Genomic DNA, 18,672 nt, shown 5'->3' on the forward strand with positions numbered 1-18,672 from the left:
CCTTCCAACCTCCCAGATTTTACAGCTCCAAGAGAGATTACATCCTTGCACCGGGGAAAATAGAAACTGTCTTTCCCCATTATCAATGGAATAATGTAGTTCAGTCTGCAACAAAGAGAAACATGAAAATATCATAGATAGGATAATGTTTTACACACATGCCAGCCTGCCCCTTCAACTGGCTTTCAATTTTCAGTATCTTCTAATCATGGAAACACTAACACAATTATTAACTTTAAACAAATTTTTATTACACAAAGGTTGTCACATAATTGGATATTTCTCTACTTTGTACACAATTATTCACTCTCCACAGAAAGGCTGCTTAACTTCTCATCTGGTGGTGGCAAGCACTAAAATCCTGATTTTAACAGAATAGTAGTAAAAATGCCTCAGTGATTTAAGTTGAAAGCAGTACACTGGTACGTGGCTCTTGTACCCAGTATCAGGAATGTACAAATGTTTTTTATTGAAAAATACAAAATAAATTATCTGTAGGCATGGACAATGACAGCAGTAAACCATTATATATTTTGTCAACTGAAACCAGTAACTGATGGTTATAGTGATTTTCAGCCAGCCTTTTTCTTCATTTTCTCCAACTGACTTCTCTGAAGTTATTGGTGAGGAACACTGCCTTGGGCTTCCTGTCACAGTTCATTAATAAAGGTAAAGCACTAGTCTAGGAGTTAGAACATGCCACCTCCCATACCACCTCCCATTCCACCCATTGCACCCATTCCAGGGTCCTTCTCTTCTTTAGGAATTTCTGTGACTACAACTTCTGCTGTAGTTAACAGAGAGGCCACACCAGCAGCATCCAATAAAGCAGTTCTCACAACCTAGAAAAAAATTTAATTAAACATTAGTTTTCCCTTAGTAAAATATGAGCAAGACTTATTGAAAATTTCTGTCTGGGCGTGGTGGCTCACACCTGTAATCCCAGCACTTTGGGAGGCTGAGGCAGGTAGATGACTTGAGGTTAGGAGTTCAAGACCAGCCTGGCCAACATGGTGAGACCCCGTCTCTACTAAAAATACAAAAATTAGCCAGGCATGGTGGTGCATGCCTGTAATCCCAGCTACTCAGGAGCCTGAGGCAGGAGAATCGCTTGAACCCAGGAGGTGGAGGTTGTTACTGCCTGCACTCCAGCCTGGGCGACAGAGCGACTCTGTCTTAAAAACAAAACAAAACCCTGTTCTGGGTATCTTGGAAAGTATTCTTACTGCCAGGCAGGAACAGGGTGTTCCAGATCCATCCTGATTTTTTCCTGCCTCCAGGCATGGACTCAACTGCTACTCAAGGGATCCTGCTTCCTTTTAGTGGAGTATTAAATATCTAGGTGCTGGAAATGTACATGAGAATTGTTGATGGGCACAAGAGCTATTGCTGTTGCTACTGCTATTAGACTATTTTTCTGGTGACAAAATCAAAGATTTGGGATGTGGGGATACATTAACAAAATGAACAACAAAAGAATTTTTAGAAAGCGTTCAACCATTTACCTTCGTTGGGTCAATAATTCCTTTTTCCACCATATTCACAAAATCTCCAGCCATAGCATCATAACCAACTTCTGAGGAACTTTGCATAATTTTCTCAACTATCAAAGATCCTTCAACACCTGCATTCTTAGCAATGGTCATTGCTGGAATTTTGAGTGTTCTTTTAATAATTTCTATACCTACAGAGAAATTTCAGCAAAATTTTAATACTTTCATTTGTAAATATTGTAACACATTTATAAGTTGTGAGGATATTGATGTAGGGAAATCCCAATACTACTGCAGATCAAATCATTTCCTCTGAAAAAGATGTGATGCATGTTTAGCTCCGACATTAGCACTATTCTACTTCTGTTATTCAGGAAATGAATGTGCTATTCCATTTAGGGGACTGCAACATTATTATTCTAACAAAAACTAAAATCAGGCCACAAACTCATTTAAAAGGTAACTTTTTACCAATTTTTTGATCTTCATTAGCTGGAGTCAATGAGTCCAAGGCTGGAATGCATCGAAGCAGGGCACAACCCCCTCCCAAAACAATGCCTTCTTCAACAGCAGCTCTTGTAGCATTAAGGGCATCTGTAACTCTGTCTTTCTTTTCATTCACTTCAACGTCACTTGTCCCACCAACCTAAAGACGAAAAGAATTCCAGTTAGTATGGCCTCTTCATTCAAGATGCTAATTGCCAAGTCATTTAAAAGCAGCTTACTTAAAAAGCAATCCTGGGGTGGGCGTGGTGGCTCACACCTGTAATCCTAGCACTTTGGGAGGCTGAGGTGAGTGGATCACTTGAGGTCAGGAGTTTGAGACCAGCCTGGCCAACATGGTGAAGCCCTGTCTCCACTAAAAATACAAAATTAGCCAGGCATGGTGGCAAGTGCCTGTAATCCCAGCTACTCGGGAGGCCAAGGCAGGAGATTCGCTTGAACCCAGGAGGCGGAGGTTGCAGTGCGCCGAGATCGCACCACTGCATCCCAGCCTGGGTGACGAAGAGCTCAAAACAAAACAAACAAAATTCCACTATGAAGTTAATTCCTCAAGTATTTGTTTAGTTCCATGGTACTACTGGGGAATACTACAGAAGCAAAATCATTCTTGGACTCAGAACCCAAGAAACTTATTCATAATAATGAATCTTACCTTCAGCACAGCTACTCCATCTGAAAGTTTTGCAAGCCGTTCATTCAGTTTTTCCTTTTCATATTCACTAGTTGTGACATCTAACTGCTCAATGATTTCTTGAATACGTTTTTCAATTTGAGCCTTGTCACCTTTTCCTTTTAAGAGCATGGCATCGTCTTTGGTCACAATGACCTCTCCAACTTTTCCTAAGTCATGAGGCTGAACGTCTTCAAGATTCAGGGTCAATCCCTCTTCTCCAAACACCTACAAGAAGAGTTAAACGTAAACCTGTTGTAGGTTACAGTTTCTGCCATTATATAAAGTTTATTAATATACCATGCAAGAGAATCATCGAAATACTTTATTTCTTTGAAATGAGAGATTTTAAGATCACTGTTAGTCCAGAACAAGACTTGAGTATAGTCTTTCACTGCATTTCCAACTTCTCAATTCTCACAACTCTGGTAATTATTACCAGCCTTACTTGAGAAAAAAACATCGAAGGTCACACTTACTGGTAGAGCCAGGACAAGACCATAGGCCTTGACTCTCAAGTCCTACATCCCTTGTAGCATACACTTCTACCTTTCAAAACTGAGCTCGGTAGCTCATGCCTGTAATCCCAGGACTTTGGGAGGCGGAGGCAGGCATATTGCTTGAGTCCAGAAGTTTGAGAAGCCTAGGCAATATAGTGAGACCCATCACTACTAAAAGTAAAAAAATTAGCTGGGCATGGTACTGCACCTGTAGTCCCAGCTACTTGGGAGGCTGAGACGGAAGGATTGCTTGAACCCAGAAGGTGGAGGTTGCAGTAAGCCAAGATCGTGCCACTGCATTCCAGCCTGGGTGACAGATCAAGACATCCTGTCTCAAAAAAAAAAGAAACCCCACAGATTTAGTCAATAAGAATAGTCAATATAGATCAAGTCAAGAATAGTCAAGACAGATCAAGACACCGTCTCCAAAACAAAACAAAACAAAACAAAAACAAAAGGAAACCCCCTTATTCAGTCAGTAAGATTTAGTCAATATAGAATAGTCAATAAGCTCATTCTTAGGCCAGACTTGTGGCAAATTAACGGGAATTTAATCCAACCCCTACCTTCCAAAGAGCCAAAAGAAACAGACAGTTGTAGAATCTAATTGTGAAACGTTAAACTATCTATAAATTCCAGACAAGTATAAACATTCAGCAAACCATTATCACATTTATTTTACTTACTGCACCACCAGTAGCAATAGCCATATCTTTAAGCTGGTTCTTTCTATTGTCACCAAACCCTGGAGCCTTGACTGCCACAACCTGAAGACCAACCTTTAGCCTGTTAAGAATAGTTGATAGTAAGATTTAAATGAAATAAAAATGCCTATCTGTTTAATTCCCTTCAAGCTGTTACTAGATTACTTAGGACTCCCTAAGTAATCTGGTTTCGTTTTTGTGTGTTTTTTTGTTTTTGTTTTTGCTTCCTAGCAATTTTTGATCAAATTAAGACAGGAAATATCTGAGACAGTTTAGGCTATTTTCTATTAATTATACTTGTCCATATCCGTTTACCTTCTTAATAAACTGTTGGCCTGGCCGGGCGTGGTGACTCAGGCCTGTAATCCCAGCACTTTGCAAGGCCCAGGCAGGTGGATCACAAGGTCAGGAGTTTGAGACCAGCCTGGCCAAGATGGTGAAACCCTGTCTCTACTGAAAATAACAAAAATCAGCCAAATGTGGTAGCAGCCACCTGTAATCCCCACTACTCAGGAGGCCGAGCAGCAAAAATCACATCACAGTAAGTTATAGGATACAGTGATAACTATTATGAATGGTAGAAAAACAATAATTACTAAATATTACATTTGAGGGTCATTTAATAAACATCTCCATATATTAATGCTGAGTTTTGAATGAGCAATGTTCTGAATTCACTTCTTTTATAAATGTTATACAAAAAACTGACAGTATTGTTAAGCTCACCTGAAATTTTTACCAGGTAAATGAATACTTGGAATGTGTAATCAAATGTCCATTTGAGAGCAGATTGTGAAACAGAAGCAATGTTCAAACTTCAAGACAGCTGGTCTATTTTATTAAGGACCCAAATAAAAATCAGAGGAATAAGCTATATGCTATGTAAACTGGATATCCCACTTTTCAACTAGCAGTAAAATGGCTTAATGAAAACTCTGTAGGCTTGTTTTTTTCTGGCCTCAAGTCTTTTTTTTGTTTGTTTGGTTTTTTTTTTGAGACAGAGTCTTGCTCTGTCGCCCAGGCTGGAGTGCAGTGGCACGATCTCGGCTCACTGCAACCTCCGCCTCCTGGGTTTACGCCATTCTCCTGCCTCAGCCCGCCACGATGCCCAGCTAATTTTTTGTATTTTTAGTAGAGATGGGGTTTCACCGTGTTAGCCAGGATGGTCTTGATCTCCTGACCTCATGATCCACCCGCCTCGGCCTCCCAAAGTGCTGGGATTACAGGCATGAGTCACCACGCCCAGCCAAGTCTTTTCTGGCCAGCCAAGTCTTTTCTTAATCCCTCCAAAAAAGCAAATCCAAGCTAAGAAAAACATTCCAGGGTAAGGCAGCTCATTAGAGCTTTTGGGTCAGATGAGCACGTGTAATGTCTAAAACGTACCTGTTAATGTATGCATTTCTACTATAACAAAATGGAAAGCAAAGTTTTGCTTCTGACATACTTCAATTCTGAGATAAGGAAGAACAAACATTTTAATAATGCTCTTAGATTGTCTGCAGCATGAACATTACCTGTCTTAAAGTTTAAACTAATAGTAAACTATAGCTTAAAATGTAGATTTAAATAAGTGACTAGACCCCACCTTATTTTAGATTGGGTGCTATTTTCTCTACTTCAGACTATTTAGTAAACATTTAACAACAGACTAAATACTTGATCACAGCCAAGGGTAGTAGCTCATGCCTGTAATCCCAGCACTTTGGGAGGCTGAGGTGGGAGAATCACTTAAGATTCACCAACAGTTTAAGACTAGCCTAGGCAACATATTGAGACCTCGTCTCTACAAAAAAATTAAAAGATCAGCCAAGTGTGCTTGTGCAAGTGTGTAGTCCCAGCTACTTGGGAGGCTGAGGCAGGAGGATTGCTTGACCCCAAGAGTTCAAGGCTGCAGTGAGCTATGATCGTGCCGCCGCAGCCCAGCCTGGGTGACAGAGTCTGTCTCTCAAAATAAATAAAAATATTCGATGGTGAAATACACTTACATCTGAGTTATTTATTTAGAGACAGAGTCTCGCTTTGTTGCCCAGGCTAGGGTGCAGCGGCACAATCTCGGATCACTGCAACTTGCGCCTCCCAGATTCAAGTGATTCTCCTGCCTCAGCCTCTGAGTAGCTGGGATTACAGGTGCACGCCACCATGCTCTGCTAATTTTTTTATTTTTAGTAGAGACGGGGTTTCACTATGTTGGCCAGGCTGGTCTGGAACTCCTGATCTCAGGTGATCCACCCGCCTGTGCCTCCCCAAGTGCTGGGATTATAGCTGTGAGCCACCATGCCTGGCTCTGAGTTATTTGGAAGTTAGTTGTTTACTTCCCTGTTCTATGCAAAATAATATTCTGAAAATCTACATATTTTTAACCAGAAAAATCTTAAAAAAAAAACCAAAAAACAAGATTGACACTTGAACCCAGGAGGCTTGAGCAGAGATTGAGCCACTGCACTACTGCACTCTGGCCTGGGCGACAGAGACTCTGTCTCCAAAAATAAAAATAAAAAATAAAAAAATTACAAGGCCGGGCGCAGTGGCTCACACCTATAATCCCAGCACTTTGGGAGGTTGAGGCGGGCGGATCACTAGGTCAGGAGTTTGAGACCAGCCTGGCCAATATGGTGAAACCCTGTCTCTACTAAATATACAAAAATTAGTCAGGTGTGGTGGCGTGCACCTGTAGTCCCAGCTGCTTGGGAGGCTGAGGCAGAACTGCTTGAATCCAGGAGATGGAGATTGCAGTGAGCCAAGATTATGCCACTGCACTCCAGCCTGGCCAGGGAGTGAGACTCTGTCACAAAAAAAAAAAAAAATACAAGATTCAGTCATGTGCCTTCAAAACAACTGTAAACACTTGCAAAATACAGAAAGGTACCCATGTGCTAAATTAGTCTATTCTATGAGAAAGCTGATCAAAGTAGTAAAGACTTTGGGGTTCCTTTCAGAAACACAACCATAAGGATACATTAGAGCACACCTGATTTACACAATTACAATTCTAGATACAAACCCAACTGGATCAAATGTGGAGGTACACATGATGGAAACTGCAAACAGCAATACAAATAATTCTGTCTTTCACCGAGAAATATAAATCAACAAATACCACTGCTTATTACCTATTCAAGACGAGTGTACTTAGAGCTTCTCCATCAACATCTTCAGCGATTATGACCAAAGGCTTACGGTGAGCATTGGCAATTTCAAGAGCAGGTACAATGGACTGGACACTAGAAATTTTCTTTTCACTCAACAGAACATAGGCATCCTGGAATTCACATTTCTGACCTGTAAAAATAATGAAGATTTCAAAAATATACAAAAAATGACTGCAATACATTTAAATGAAAAGCGAAACCAAGGTTCCAATACACTTTAAAATTCACCAGTGAGTTGGTTTTCCTCCTTCATTTCTCATATGCATTAACTTTTGGAATATATACATTTATTTTTTAGAGGATGACACCAACTAATACCTATAGTTTGACACATATTAGAAAGTATATTTTAAAAATTTCAGGAGGCCAAAGCAGGCAGATGACTTGAGGCCAGGAATTCAAAACCAGCCTGGCCAACATGGCTAAACCTTGTCTCTATTAAAAAATTCAAAAATTGGCCAGGCACAGTGCCTCATACCTATAATCCCAGCACTTTGGGAGGCCAAGGTGGGTGGATCGCCTGAGGTCAGGAGTTAAGAGACCAGCCTGGCCAACATGGTGAAACCCCATCTCTACTAAAAATACAAAAATCAGCCTGGCATGGTGGCGTGTGACTGTAATCCCAGCTACTTGGGAGACTGAGGCAAGAGAATCACTTGAACCCAGAAGGCAGAGGTTGCAGTGAGCAACGCGCCACCACATCATGCCACTGCACTCCAGCCGGGGCAACAGAGAATGAGACTCTGTCTAAAATAATAAAAATAATAATAATTCAGTTATTGATTTGTTCTTACCTTTTGATGTATTAATAAAGTATGGAGAAATATAGCCTCGATCAAACTTCATGCCTTCAATAATTTCTAATTCATCATTCAGTGTTTTTCCATCCTATGAAAAGTCAAATAATTAGATATATGGATTTCATTGAACACAAAACATGGAATTACAGGCCAGATTAATAAAAACAGACCCCTCTGGCCATAAGAGATGCAGGGTAGAGTATGAAACAGCCCAGGACATCCAATTACACTTCTGCAAAAAATCCCAAAAGTGCTTATTTGAATAATCATTTAAGTTAGGATGGATTCATTTCATGCAGCAAAGGCTAATTCACATAAAACACAGTAAGTACTTTATTCTATACATATGAGACTACATATGAAGGAATAAAAAAAGCACTGTTTTTAAAACAATTTTTCTGTTTGAAAAATTCAGTTTTGATGATCAGATAACTCAAACTTTTGATCATGAGATAACTCAAAATTATCTTTAAAAATACAAACACACTTGCCTTTACTGTGATGACACCCTTTCTTCCAACTTTTTTCATTGCATCAGAGATGATATTGCCAATTTCTCTGTCTCCGTTTGCAGAAATCGTAGCAACCTGAAATAATCCAGTTACTCTTCGAAATTAAAAGGTAAGGCTAGTGTCCTCAGTCAGTTCCCTTACCTTTTCCTAGTAACTTCCAAATTGATACTTCCATCCAGGGGAGAGAAGGGGAATTTACGTTATGGTAGTTTTCATGAAGTACTGGTTCTTTGCTCTTTTCCGATTCATTATTTGACTACATTGTTTTGAAGAATAATGATACATAAAACTATTCTTGTAACAAAAAGTTTAAAAATGCTGACTTCATTACAAACTGACAAAACTTATGCACCTTTGACAATGGCTAAGAACATTTTCACAATCATACGAATCCATTTTACAGCCATGTAGAACTAAAATGACAACCACATGCAGAACTAAATGACAACCATTATGGTCATAATTCTTTTCAAAGGTTTTAGCAGTAAGAAACAATGATTCTAATATTGATGATTGGGTAGTATTGTTATTCTGACATTGGTGTGATCAAGGAAAAAAAAAAATCACACATGCCATTAAATTTTTTTTAAAAAACGTATAACATGTTAAGTCCTTACCTGTGCAATTTCTTCAGGGGTGGTCACAGGTTTAGACTGCTTTTTAAGTTCAGCAATTACAGCATCAACAGCTAACATCACACCTAGTTCAACGATATATGTCATTACAATGTTTATTTCTCTCATGGCTTCTATGTCAAGTAGAAATCTTGAGACTTGTGACAAATATTTTAATGCCTTAACTTAAAAAAAAAAAATTTTTTTTTTTTTTTGAGACAGGGTCTTGTTCTGTCGCCCGGGCTAGAGTGCAGTAGCACAGATCATGGCTCACTGCAGCCCTGACATCCTGGGCTCAAGGGAGTAGCTGAGACCACAGGTTCAAGCCACCATGCTCAGCTTCTTTTATTTTTGTAGACAAGGTCTCACTATGTTGCCCAAGGTGGTCTTGAACTCCTGGGCTCAAGCAATCCTCCCACCTCAGCTTCTCATGTAGCTGGGACTACAGGCATGTACCTATGCTTGGTCTTTAGTGCCTTAATATTAAATTTACACACAGCTTCTGAGACAGTGCTTCTTAATAACACAGAGTTGCGTGGCATGTACTTAAACAGTAACTTTAGGTTCACACAGTAAATAAAATCTCACAATGCCAAAATTTTGAAAATAGGACTAAAACAAGGTAGATGTGTATAGTTTCAAGAGTCTCACCACTGAACTCATCCTATGCAAATTCCTAACCCAATCATGCTGTTTCCAATAGGGTCCGCGACACTTCTCATGTCCATTAGATGATGCAAAAAAGGACCAAAATGGCTAACACTCCCTTATTTTCAACAAGAAGTACAGTTCTTAAATGATAGGAATCTGTTGTGACTATGCCTCTGCAGGTGTCAATTATCTGAAATCCCCTCAATTTAGTACGTATTATGAACTAACAAAATATTTTTGTTTTACATCAGTCTTAACAGTCCCATTTTGCTCAATTGGGAATAGTGCTAGCTCTCTTGAGAACTGTTACTTCAAAAAAAATCCAATGCAAGGTGTTGGTAAGTCCTCTTCATAACCTCAATTAATACTTGTTAGTGATTTACAGTAAAACTGCTTTTAGTGAAGTATATTCACTTGGCCCATAAACACTGAAATAGATGAGGTAATGATACATTAGTAATGTAGTAATAAATTAGTATGCCAATTCTGACAAAAAATTACCAATAGCTCCCCCCCACCTTCACTTACAAGAGGGTTCCTGGTTTGAACCCTAACATACCCTAGATATACATAGCAATTCTGTTGATAGGAAAACCAAGTCTTAGCACACAGCTAATAAATGACAAACATGGGACTAGAATTTAAGTCTATACTGCCATGAACCTCATGATGAGGAGCAAATTGTTAATTAAGTTGCACTCTAGTTACAAGCACTAACAAAACACAAACCAATAACATGGTGTGTGCTATTAAGAAAAAATAAACTGAGGAAAACATTACTTTCTGACATTCTGAATGATCCAGTGTATTTAGTCTTACTTTCTACAAAACTAAACTAAAAATTAGCCAGGAATGGTGATGAGTGCCTGTAGTAGTCCCAGCTACTTGGAGGCTGAGGCAGGAGGATTGCTTGAGCCCAGGAGTTCCAGTGCAGTCCAGCCTGGGCTACAGAGCAAGACCCTGTCTCTAAAAACAAAAGAAACCAACAAAGTAAAATATCAAAATTACCTAACAGTACCTACGCACCATACAGCCAAGCTTGCTAAAGGAAAACCCAGTTTAAGATTTCTCCAGGCCAAGAGGAGGAATGAGAGAAGGATTAATTTCCTCAAGTTAACACTTTCCTTAGGTCCAAGGAATCAATGCCTTAAAGCACACTGAAGTTTAGAACACCGTGGTGACAACAGACATTCCTACCTCTCCTGATTTCCACTGGATTAGCACCTTTGCTAATCTTCTCGAAGCCTTCCTTGGCTATAGAGCGTGCCAGTACAGTAGCAGTGGTAGTGCCATCCCCAGCTTCTTCATTTGTGTTATTGGCAACATCTTGAACAAGTTTAGCTCCAATGTTTTTATATTTATCTTTTAAGTCAATTGACTTTGCAACAGTCACACCATCTTTTGTTACTTTGGGACTTCCCCAACTCTGCTCAATAATCACTGTTCTTCCCTAGAAGAAAAAAATGTAACAGGATCAGACATACCCTAAGGATGATTTACATTTTAAAAAATGAGCAGTCTTCATAATAAAGCAACTACTTCAAAGTCTCAACATAAGTTGTGTCATTTTTATCAGTCTTGCAGCATGAATCTCAAGGGCAAGTTTATCGACATTCTTTGTCTACAGACAAAATGACCTGATTCTCTGCCAAGAGCATAATTTTGAACTAGGTAATTTAGGAGATTAAAATCCTAGGGACTAAAACTTGTCATCTTATAAAATGAACAAGAACACAAGACAAAGAATAAAACAATCTTCCTATCACTTATACTTAAGTTTTAGTTAGTGCCTGTTATCTTTTAAAGTAATGTGACTTGTTTTAAAATCCGTTTAACTAAAATATTAACCATCAAGGCAAGTAGTGTGCTCTTCCAGGTTCACTCAACATAAAACTTCAACCATGGCACAATTATTGGCCATCCTTTGGATTTGAACTAAAGCTGCTACTTTCTATTTGTGAGGTGTACAAATGTTGTATTTTAGGCAGTTGTTGGATCACTTGATATCTGAACTGTCTTCAAACTGAAATGAAGCACCACTTGACTGCACACCACCTTCAAAGGCCTCCTCAAAACATTACCCCTATTAAATGAGACTTATTTTAAATATGCTTTGGAACAAGAGAACAGCAGAAAACCGATGGGTAAAACTAGCATCTTGGGGTGGAGGAGAGAATGGGAAGCTACTGTATAATGAGTACAAAGTTACAATTTTCCCATATAAAAAGTTTTGGAGATGGATGGTGGTGATGACTGCACAACATAAACGTAATTCATGTCCCCAAAGCGCACACTTAATGGTAATTTTATGTTGTGTACATTTTACTACAATAAACCAAAAAAAAAATTTAGCACCTACGAGCACATACCTAAGGAATTATGGAAGATAAATTAAACTCTTCTCTCTACACTTGGCATGAACTACTGGGAAAGGATCCAAATTTTAACTTAAGCCAGCGAAATTCTACCTCGAGTTTAAGAATCCACCTTGAGCTGTAAGTTACTACCCGATTACATCACACATTGAACAAAATAGTTTCGAAAATCTGGCTGAAGCAGTTTAAGCTTTAAGATCATGTCCAAGAAAAAAAGGCTAACCAATACTTCAGAATTCTTACATGTAAACTGAGTTCTCTCAAAAATGGATATGAAAGTACTGTTAAATAGTTCAGTGCGACTATTTGTGAGTAAAATGCTATTAATAATACTGTAATTACAATAAAATAAAAATACCGGTACCTTTGGCCCCATTGTAACGGCCACAGCATCGGCTAAAAGGTCTACACCTTGAAGCATTAAGGCTCGGGCATCTGCACCAAATTTTACATCTTTGGCATAAGCCCGAGTGAGATGAGGAGCCAGTACCCTGGACACCGGTCTCATCTGGCGAAAGACTGTGGGTAACCGAAGCATTTCTGGGGATGGAAGCAAAAAGATCATCAGAACTACCACCCGTGGTGCGCTGCAGAACAAACATGCCCACCTGTGCAACAGAGCAAGCAACGTGAGATGCTGAGCCTGGCTGACCTCCGCCAGCCACTACGCCTGAATGACGGAAGGCGCCGCAGCTTCGGAACATCAGCCACTAGCGCAAGCTAAAGAGGCCGCCCCGGCGCCTGACCTATAGCACCAGCACAAAGCACATGCAGCTCCTTCCCCACGGCCACCTATCCCTGCCGCCAAAAACGAGTTAATCTTTCACCGCGAAAACGGCCTTGTGGGCAGACCCACTCCAACTGTGGCCCCTGAGAAACCAAGTCAGCCGGAGAGAGGCAAGTTACAAATCCAAGTGACCAGGGAAGTTAAAAGTATTCCTGACGGTGCAAAAAGCCGCTCAGCAAAGTGTCTCCATGGATCCAGCCAAGGCTACTGTAACAGAGCAACCAGCAAGGCCGCGATGCTGGGGGCGGCGGCCCGGCCCACTCGGCGCGAGCCCACGTGTCCTTCTTTCCGAACGCCCCCAGCAAGGTCAAGACTGCAGGCGCGGTATCCCAGCTGCCTGCGGGGGAAAAAAGCGGTTCCCTCACGTACACCACCCTCCCCGGTTCCCTGAAGTCGGCCAGGCGCAGGTTGCACCAGCAGGCCTAAGTGGTTACAATCCCCCAAATTCAATCCCCACGAGTTGTCCCTCCCGCGCCCAGCCGAGGTCCAGGATCCGCGTCGCACGTGATGGAACCCGCATGGACCCGCGAGGCCTGGACCCGCAGGCCTGGGCCTGCGGCGCGGCGCGGCGCGGTGCGGAACTCCAGGTTGTCGCCGCCCGCACCCTCCAGCTGGACCGCAGAGGAGGAAGGCCCACTCTGGGGTCGCAGGAGCCGGGGGGAGGTGGCACGGGAAGGCCGCGTACCTGCGGGGCGGCGGCAAGGCGTGCGCGCGGCGAGATAGGTTGTCGGCGGCGAGTGAGGGACAGAGTGCAGGGCGCACACCGCAATGAGCCCGTGTCCCCTCCCTCCGCCTCTACCCCCGCCCCGCGGCACCGCGTGTGCAGGCAGCTCCCACCCACTTCCCGTCAGCCGGGGCCCTGCAATCTGCACACCCTGCGCGCGAGCCCCGCCCCTCCCTACCCGCGCAGGGTGTGCTAGCGCGCTCAGCCCTCTCCGGCCGGCTTAGTCTAGTTCCCGGGCCTCGCTCGGTTCCAGAACTTTCCGGAAAATGCCGCGCTCCCTACGGCTCAAGGGTCAAATCGCGTCATTTCCGGGAGGGGACGAAGGGGTAGTTCTTTCACCTCGGCTGGGCGCCTAGAAAAGCCTAGAAACAGCTCCTCTTTTCTTCCGCCTCCGAGTCTTCGCGTCAGCGTCCTGCGCAGGGCCCTTGGGGCGAATCGCGGTGCGCGTCGGGGCGACCGCCCTCCCTCCCTGGGAGGGGCGAGGGGGGCTAGCGGCGAGGGCTGGGGCGACCGCGCCTGCGCGCTGGGTGATTTTTTCACGTGTCGCCAGGGCCGGACTGCGAGTCTCCTTGCGGCGCTACACTAGAGCGGAGTACGAGTCTGAGGCGGAGGGAGTAATGGTGAGTCCCGCGTGGCCCCGAGGCCTGCAGGCCCGGGCCTGTCTGAGGCGTACGGGGATCCCTGACGCCCCTCTTTTGTTGGGCTGGGCGGGAGGGATTGGTGGCCACTCAGTGACCAGCGCCCGCTGGCACCTTGGAGCGGCAAGGCCCGCCCGACCCTTTTCTCCCCCAGGGCTCTTTGCACGCGCGTGTGCTGCCGGTGTGTAAGGCAGGGGGGGCGGGAACCCGGGCGCACGCGCAGCGTCCCACCTGCTTCTGCAGGGCCTTTGTGGATGTGTAATATCTTGGGTAAAAATCATGGTGCCAGGCAGGGAGCTTGACCCAGCGTTTCGTGAAAATTTCTGGAAAAACCTGAAGAAGGAAAACATTTGACCTTGGAATAAACTAAGGTTGACCTTAAAGCTGGTCTGGTTGCTCACCGGAGGAGCGACAACGACCCCTAACAGACGTAAGGAATCGGAAATTAAACTTGGAATATTGGTTGGTACATTCAAATGCGTTTCCTTAACGAATAAGCTGAGGTTTGGTGTTAACTTTCAAAGCCAAAACGTGTTGAGATGTATAGCACGGTGGCGTTGCCTGTTGATAATGTGATTACATTTAGTTTTTGTTTCAAAACATTTCTCTTCTACAGGCAGGACAAGCGTTTAGAAAGTTTCTTCCACTCTTTGACCGAGTATTGGTTGAAAGGAGTGCTGCTGAGACTGTAACCAAAGGAGGCATTATGCTTCCAGAAAAATCTCAAGGAAAAGTATTGCAAGCAACAGTAGTCGCTGTTGGATCGGGTTCTAAAGGAAAGGTAAATGGGGGCTGCAGTGGAACTATTTTTTATAGTGTGCAGTGGAGGGAAAAGAAGTAATTCTGGAGTATTAAAAGTCGCTTATTAAGTAGAGTTTATGTCGTTTTCAAGATCATTAACTGCTTTGGTTCTAATCTCTTTCTTAAAGGGAAATGACTAATATAAAGTTGCTTATTTTATATGACCAATGCTATGACGCTTATTTTATGTGATAGTTTCAGAGTATTAAAAATTGTCCTGAATAGGCCGGGTGCGGTGGCTCTCGCCTGTAATCTCAGCACTTCGGGAGGCCGAGGTGTGCGGATCACAAGGTCAGGAGTTCAAGACCAGCCTGATCAACATGGTGAAACCCCGTCTCTACTAAAGATACAAAAATTAGCCGGGTGTGGTGGCGTGCGCCTGTAATCCCAGCTACTGGGGAGGCTGAGGCAGGAGAATCATTTGAACCCTGGAGGCGGAGGTTGCAAGGAGCCGAGGTTGCAAGGCGCCCCTGCATTCCAGCATGGGGGACAGGGCGAGACTCTGTCTCAAAAAAAAAAAAAAAAAAAAATGCCCTCAATAGCAATTTGGTAGCCTAGTGTGATCAGTATTTGCCTTACATTCTAAATTTTTAATAAGACAAAAGAGGCTGTGCGTGGTGGCTCACACCTGTAATCCTTGCATTTTGGGAGGCCAAAGCAGGAGGATCGTTTGAGCTCAGGAGTTCAAAATCAGTCTGGGCAACATAATGAGACCTCCTGTCTACAAAATAAATAAATACAAAAGATGTGCTTCAAGGTAAAATGAGGGGGCATTTAAGAATTGAGAGGAAACTTGGACTGTTTGTTTAACCCCTAACACATTGAAATTGCCCTAATCTTAACCAGTTGGGGCCTTAGTGGTATACCTATCGGAGGAACAGGTTGGTCAGTCTTGTCCAATCTGCAGCCCAGGACAGCTTTGAATGCCGCCTAACGCAAATCCCTAAACTTTCTTAAAACCTGATATTTCTTTTGCAATTTTTTTTAAGCTTACCAGCTACTGCTAATGTTAGTGTATTTTATGTGTGGCCCAACACAGTTCTTCCAGTGTGGCCCAGGGAAGCCAAAAGATTGCACACACCTGTTTTAGATGTTCCTCAGTTAATTGTTTAGGCCTCGGGCTTCTAAAGATCTCAGCCAAAATACACAGTAAACGCCGTTGGGGCCAAATAATGTTAACTGCATTGTTCTAGTTGCTTCTGAGGAGGAAAGCCCTACTGAGGAGCTGTCATGGAGTTAGGAATAGGAAGACTTTGGGGAGTGGACACTTAGCTGCAGTCCCTTTCCCCAAATCTGTTCTTTGGAGGGAACAAAACAATCACAAGAGTATGTTCTAAATCCAAAAAAATACTAAATTTTTGTATGTTGAAAGAAGGAAAATATGACCAGTTGTATATGGCATTTTCTGGGTGCTGGCTACTGTTGCAGGTTTATTTCATATAGTTGATAAGTTATGTTAATATTTAACAGTTATAAAGTTAGCTTTAGTTAACTAAAGTTAGCTTTTCCAGAATATTTTCTTGAACTTTTACGTTGGATTCAGGTTTTAGTTTAAGCCACTGTGTATTATTTCAAAGTGTTAACTACAGTGGTATTTTTGAGTGAAGATCTGCAATTCTAGTATGAATCATATCACTTAGTCACGAAATATATTTTTAATATAATTGGATTTGAGTGAGCATGTTTCATTAGTTGTAGTGATTTAAAAGTTAACTGTTTATTTTGGGTGAACTAGATATCTTTGCTAATAAACATCCTTCCTTTTTTAAGGGTGGAGAGATTCAACCAGTTAGCGTGAAAGTTGGAGATAAAGTTCTTCTCCCAGAATATGGAGGCACCAAAGTAGTTCTAGATGACAAGGTGTGTAAACTTAATAATTCTAAAAAGAAGTCAGATATTTGCAATTAGTTGTCTTAACTAATGGTTTTTTCACTTGCAGGATTATTTCCTATTTAGAGATGGTGACATTCTTGGAAAGTACGTAGACTGAAATAAGTCACTATTGAAATGGCATCAACATGAAGCTGCCCATTCCACTGAAGTTCTGAAATCTTTCATCATGTAAATAATTTCCATATTTCTCTTTTATAATAAACTAATGATAACTAATGACATCCAGTGTCTCCAAAATTGTTTCCTTGTACTGATATAAACATTTCCAAATAAAAATATGTAAATGAGTGGTTAATCTTTAGTTATTTTAAGATGATTTTAGGGTTTTCTAGTTTATGCTTTTTTTCTGTTTTTCAAGTAACCTGCAGAGAATTTTGGGAAACAGGATTTTCTACGTAGGTGCATTTTCACACTGAATTTAGCTTTATTTAATACATGATTGATACTGATACCAAGCCATGGATTTACTTTTTTTTTTTTTTTCTGAGACAGATTCTCACTCTGTCACCCAGGCTGGAGTGCAGTGGTTCAATCTTGGCTTACTGCAGCCTCCGCCTTCTGGGTTCAAGTGATTATCCTCCCTCAGCCTCCCGAGTACCTGGGATTACAGGCGTGCACCACCATGCCCAGCTAATTTTTGTATTTTTAGTAGAGACAGGTTTTGCCATGTTGCCCAGGCTGGTCTCAGACTCCCAAAGTGCTGGGATTACAAGCGTGAGCCACCACGGCAACATTCAGATTTCAAATATAACAAGCTAACGAGTTACAGGTCTTAAGGTGTTCAATACTTTGTGGATACAGGTCTTCATTCGTAACTCCAATTTATATAAATACAAAGTATTTTTTGCATGGTTTAATGTATACTGAATTCCCAGGTACACAAGTACCATGTAAATTGAGGGAAGAATTATACTTTCCATTTTTTTCTTTTTTTTTTTTTTTTGTGGAGACAGAGTCTCACTTCGTCACCCATGTTGGAGTGCAGTGGCACTGTCATGGCTCACTGTAGCCTCCACCTTCTTCTCAGGCACAGGTGATCCTCCCATGTCCGCCTCCTTGAGTGACTGGGATTACAGGCATGCACCACCATGCCCTAATTTTTGTATCTTTTGTAGAGATGGGGTTTTGCCATGTTGTCCAGGCTGGTCTCGAACCTTCTGGGCTCAAGCAGTATGCCTGCCTTGGCCTCCCAGACTGCTGGGATCACAGGCCTGAGTGAGCCACCATACCTGGCAGCTTTTTTTTTTTTTAGAACTTTAAAGAGTTGGTCAATATTTTGGAAAATCAACTTCTGTACATTAAAGTTAGGACATTGCCTTTTTTTTTTTTTTAATGGTGATGGGTTATATTTATGCTTTTCTATTTGACACTAGTTTGTCACGGCTGGAAAACAGCCACATGCTCACCTGGTCAGTGTGACCTCAATGTAGTTGAGATGGGAAACAGGAAGACTTCAGTGTAGTTTCTAACCTGATACTGGCATCTAATATCAGGCATATGATGTCCTATCAAGTTTCTGAAAGACAACGTGAAAAAGGCATCACATAGTCCTTGAGGGGTGATCGTCCTTGGCGGCCAGCAGCAGTGACAAAGCAGTGAGCGCACCAGGGTCAGCCCGCTCAGCTGTGGTACATTTTTCCCTTGGCTCAGCTGTAATCCATAGTTTCACCCCAATTAACTGCCCAGATACATTGCGTCTTTTAAGCTTTGTTTTGTATTGCATTGGAAAGAACAGTGCTGAGAAGCTCTCCATGGTTACCTGAGCCTCAGTGACCACCATCTTCACCTGAAGCTGCCCAGCATCCAGTGACCAAGTATCTAAGGCCACTTAGCAATACTGGAGTTGCTCTGGTATCC

At 42.2% G+C, this 18,672-nt stretch overlaps 2 protein-coding genes across 6 annotated transcripts in view; one reads left to right on the plus strand and one right to left on the minus strand.

Moving 5' to 3' along the window:
* Positions 1 to 229: 229 nt before the first annotated feature.
* On the minus strand, positions 230 to 14,090 carry HSPD1 (heat shock protein family D (Hsp60) member 1). 4 transcript variants are annotated; one of them, XM_019021925.3, is made up of 12 exons: positions 13,823 to 14,090; positions 12,337 to 12,512; positions 10,795 to 11,047; positions 8,950 to 9,032; positions 8,312 to 8,407; positions 7,815 to 7,908; positions 6,982 to 7,150; positions 3,854 to 3,953; positions 2,650 to 2,895; positions 1,965 to 2,139; positions 1,506 to 1,684; positions 230 to 842 (listed from the first exon to the last, which is right to left on the minus strand). In XM_019021925.3, exons 2-12 carry the CDS (start codon positions 12,508 to 12,510, stop codon positions 690 to 692), a joined length of 1,722 nt encoding a protein of 573 aa, XP_018877470.1. In that variant the 5' UTR covers positions 12,511 to 12,512; positions 13,823 to 14,090; the 3' UTR covers positions 230 to 689. The 4 variants fall into 4 exon arrangements, with proteins under 4 accessions (XP_018877470.1, XP_018877469.1, XP_004065430.2 ...); XM_019021924.4 differs by having other exon boundaries at positions 13,662 to 13,847; XM_004065382.5 differs by lacking the exon at positions 13,823 to 14,090 and adding an exon at positions 13,445 to 13,569.
* The window catches only part of MOB4 (MOB family member 4, phocein), a 53,701-nt gene continuing 48,999 nt past the window's right edge, over positions 13,971 to 18,672 (plus strand). Inside the window, exons 1-4 of one of the 2 annotated variants that reach the window (XM_004032996.5) lie at positions 13,971 to 14,103; positions 14,738 to 14,902; positions 16,693 to 16,782; positions 16,862 to 17,110. In XM_004032996.5, coding sequence (XP_004033044.1) covers positions 14,101 to 14,103; positions 14,738 to 14,902; positions 16,693 to 16,782; positions 16,862 to 16,912 — 309 coding nt within the window. In that variant the 5' untranslated portion in view covers positions 13,971 to 14,100 and the 3' untranslated portion in view covers positions 16,913 to 17,110. Of the gene's footprint in view, positions 14,104 to 14,737; positions 14,903 to 16,692; positions 16,783 to 16,861; positions 17,111 to 18,672 lie in introns of those variants that run through there. The other variant, XM_019021931.3, reaches the window with a different exon arrangement.

Source organism: Gorilla gorilla, chromosome 11, assembly GCF_029281585.2.
Source record: "Gorilla gorilla gorilla isolate KB3781 chromosome 11, NHGRI_mGorGor1-v2.1_pri, whole genome shotgun sequence".
Taxonomy (NCBI): Eukaryota; Metazoa; Chordata; class Mammalia; order Primates; family Hominidae; genus Gorilla; species Gorilla gorilla.